Source organism: Austrofundulus limnaeus, unplaced genomic scaffold (assembly GCF_001266775.1).
Source record: "Austrofundulus limnaeus strain Quisiro unplaced genomic scaffold, Austrofundulus_limnaeus-1.0 Scaffold4, whole genome shotgun sequence".
NCBI lineage: Eukaryota > Metazoa > Chordata > Actinopteri > Cyprinodontiformes > Rivulidae > Austrofundulus > Austrofundulus limnaeus.
This window is the reverse complement of record NW_013952406.1, coordinates 1,745,627-1,747,805: the sequence shown is the minus strand read 5'-3', so window position 1 is coordinate 1,747,805 and position 2,179 is coordinate 1,745,627. Positions and strand designations below refer to the sequence as shown.

The window sequence follows — 2,179 nt, the reverse complement described above, 5'->3', positions numbered from 1 at the left end:
CGTGTGTAGTTGTGTGTGTGTGTGTGTGTGTGTGCCCTTTCTGGGCCTCCCAAAGTGACCTCCTCTGGTTTTGCATAGATGCTAAATTAACTGGCAGAAATAAAATAATAAAAGTAAAAAAAACAAGATTTTCTGACTTCAGTTTTTCTTTCAGCATCATTTTTTCTTTTTTTAGATTCTCCACATCTGAATATTGCATCTTACAGAGTGACATAGTTTTAAAGTTCCCTTCAGAAATCCTTTAGTTTGTCGCTCTGCAGCCAGAGACGCAGTGGTGTGTGTGTGTGTGTGTGTGTGTGTGTGTGTGTGTGTGTGTGAAAACAAAAAGTGTGTAAACTCTGATGTTCTGTCATCAGAGCAGAAACAAGCACCACAAACACAAACCACACATAAACATTAACACTTTTAAAGATTCTTTGTCCTCTTTGTTGTGATTTTGTTCCAACATTTGCGCCACCTGGAGAGGATGGAGCTGCGTTTATTGCGCAAAAACAGGTTTTTTGGGGGGTATTTTTAAACCTCCTGAACCTTAACTACAAAAACAAATAAAAGGAAACAAAAAATGAAACAAAACAATAAAATAAAATAAAAACATTGATCACTGATGAGAGTTCCCAGAATGCCATTCGATCCTGGTGATTCCACGTGACCGATTGTTTAACTGTGAAAAAACGCGTTCAGTTCGTCGTACACGGGGGCGCGCTCGTGGTGTAAGTGCATGTCGTGGTAAGGCAGGACGTTTTCAGAGTGAATGCCGCTCCGGGCCCCAGAGGAGCCGAACACCAGGTTGTGGGCCCCGGCGGGCCTGGAGCCGGGCAGGCCGGAGTARTGCATAGAGTAAGGGTAGCCCTTGTCGTGGTCCGGGGACGCGGAGCCTTGGTGCTTCAGGGAGAAGTTGCCGTTGACGCACAGCGGGGGGCTGACGGGCCCCTCGTACTCGGGGCTGTTGTACTCCGGGGAGCCGCTCCCCCCGTACAGGGAGTCGTAGGCCGAGCAGTAACCGTGCGTCCTCAGCGAGTTCGAGCCCGGCTGGCAGTGGGGGCTGGGCAGGCGCGCGCACTGGTACGGGTAGGAATGCATGGAGAAGGAGCCCGAGCCGTACCTGCCCCCCTCCTGGCACTGCTGCTCGGTCAGGAAGTTGCGCGAGTTGAGCTGCAGGCATCCCGCCACCAGGTTGGTGGTGGGCTGGGAGAGACCCTTGCACAGAGTCTGCACGTAGGACACGAGGTCGGGCCTCTTCCCGGAGCGCAGGATCTCCGACAGGGCCCAGATGTAGTTCTTGGCCAAACGCAGGGTCTCGATTTTGGACAGTTTTTGCGTCTTGGAGTAGCAGGGCACGACTTTCCGCAGATTGTCGAGCGCAGAGTTCAGGTCGTGCATGCGGGTCCGCTCCCTGGCGTTGGCCTTGATCCGCCGCAGCCTGGAGCGCTCGATCCGGGCCTGGGTCATCTTGCGCTTCTTGGGGCCCCTTTTCTTGGGCCTGTCCCCCTCCGTGTCCTCCCCGTCGTCCTCCTCCTCCACCTCGTCGTCCTCGTCGTCATCCCCCGCGTGCTCGGAGTGCGTTCGGCTGCCCCCCCTCAGGTCCGAGGCGTCCACGTCGTCCTGCGCGTCCTGGTCCTCCTCCTTCAGTTTGTGATCCTCTCCGTCGCTGTCCTCCGCCCAGGCCGAGAACTTCTGCACCTCTGGGAGCAGGGAGGGGTCACTGAACAGCCTCGTCAACATCATGGATCTGCAGGGAGAGGGGAAACCAAACACAAAGTCCGACTTTTAAAGCAAGAAGAACCAAAATTACGCGCAGGATCAGTTTGTCCGAATGACCCTGGCGCGCCAACATTTTTTATGATTTCTCTACAAATCTCTAAAACATTTCAGCTCAGTGAGTTTTAAACACCAGCCCGTGTTTTGTCAAAGAAAATAAATAAAATAACTTGGAAAAGGGGGGAAATAAATCATCTCTCAGAGCGGATATTCATTTAATTCCCCGCGTGACCCCGTCGCGTCCTCGCGCAGCGGGTCCCCAGCGGCAGGGGCCACATTACAGGTCCCACGGGGGGCCCCACTTCCACTCCTCCTGACGCCCACGTAGACTTTTGGCTGCATTCCAACACTATTCATCCACAGCTTTCACCTCCTCTCAGACAGGCGCAAAAAAATAAAAAATAAAAAAAAAAATTTTTTT

General features: G+C 52.7%; 1 protein-coding gene across 4 annotated transcripts in view; it reads right to left on the bottom strand.

Moving 5' to 3' along the window:
* Positions 1–166: 166 nt before the first annotated feature.
* The window catches only part of LOC106527844 (neurogenic differentiation factor 2), a 13,805-nt gene continuing 11,792 nt past the window's right edge, over positions 167–2,179 (bottom strand). For all 4 annotated transcript variants that reach the window (XM_014022868.1, XM_014022851.1, XM_014022860.1 and 1 more), the window contains exon 2: positions 167–1,729. In XM_014022868.1, the coding sequence (XP_013878322.1) occupies positions 658–1,725 (1,068 nt within the window). In that variant the 5' untranslated portion in view covers positions 1,726–1,729 and the 3' untranslated portion in view covers positions 167–657. The remainder of the gene's footprint in view (positions 1,730–2,179) is intronic.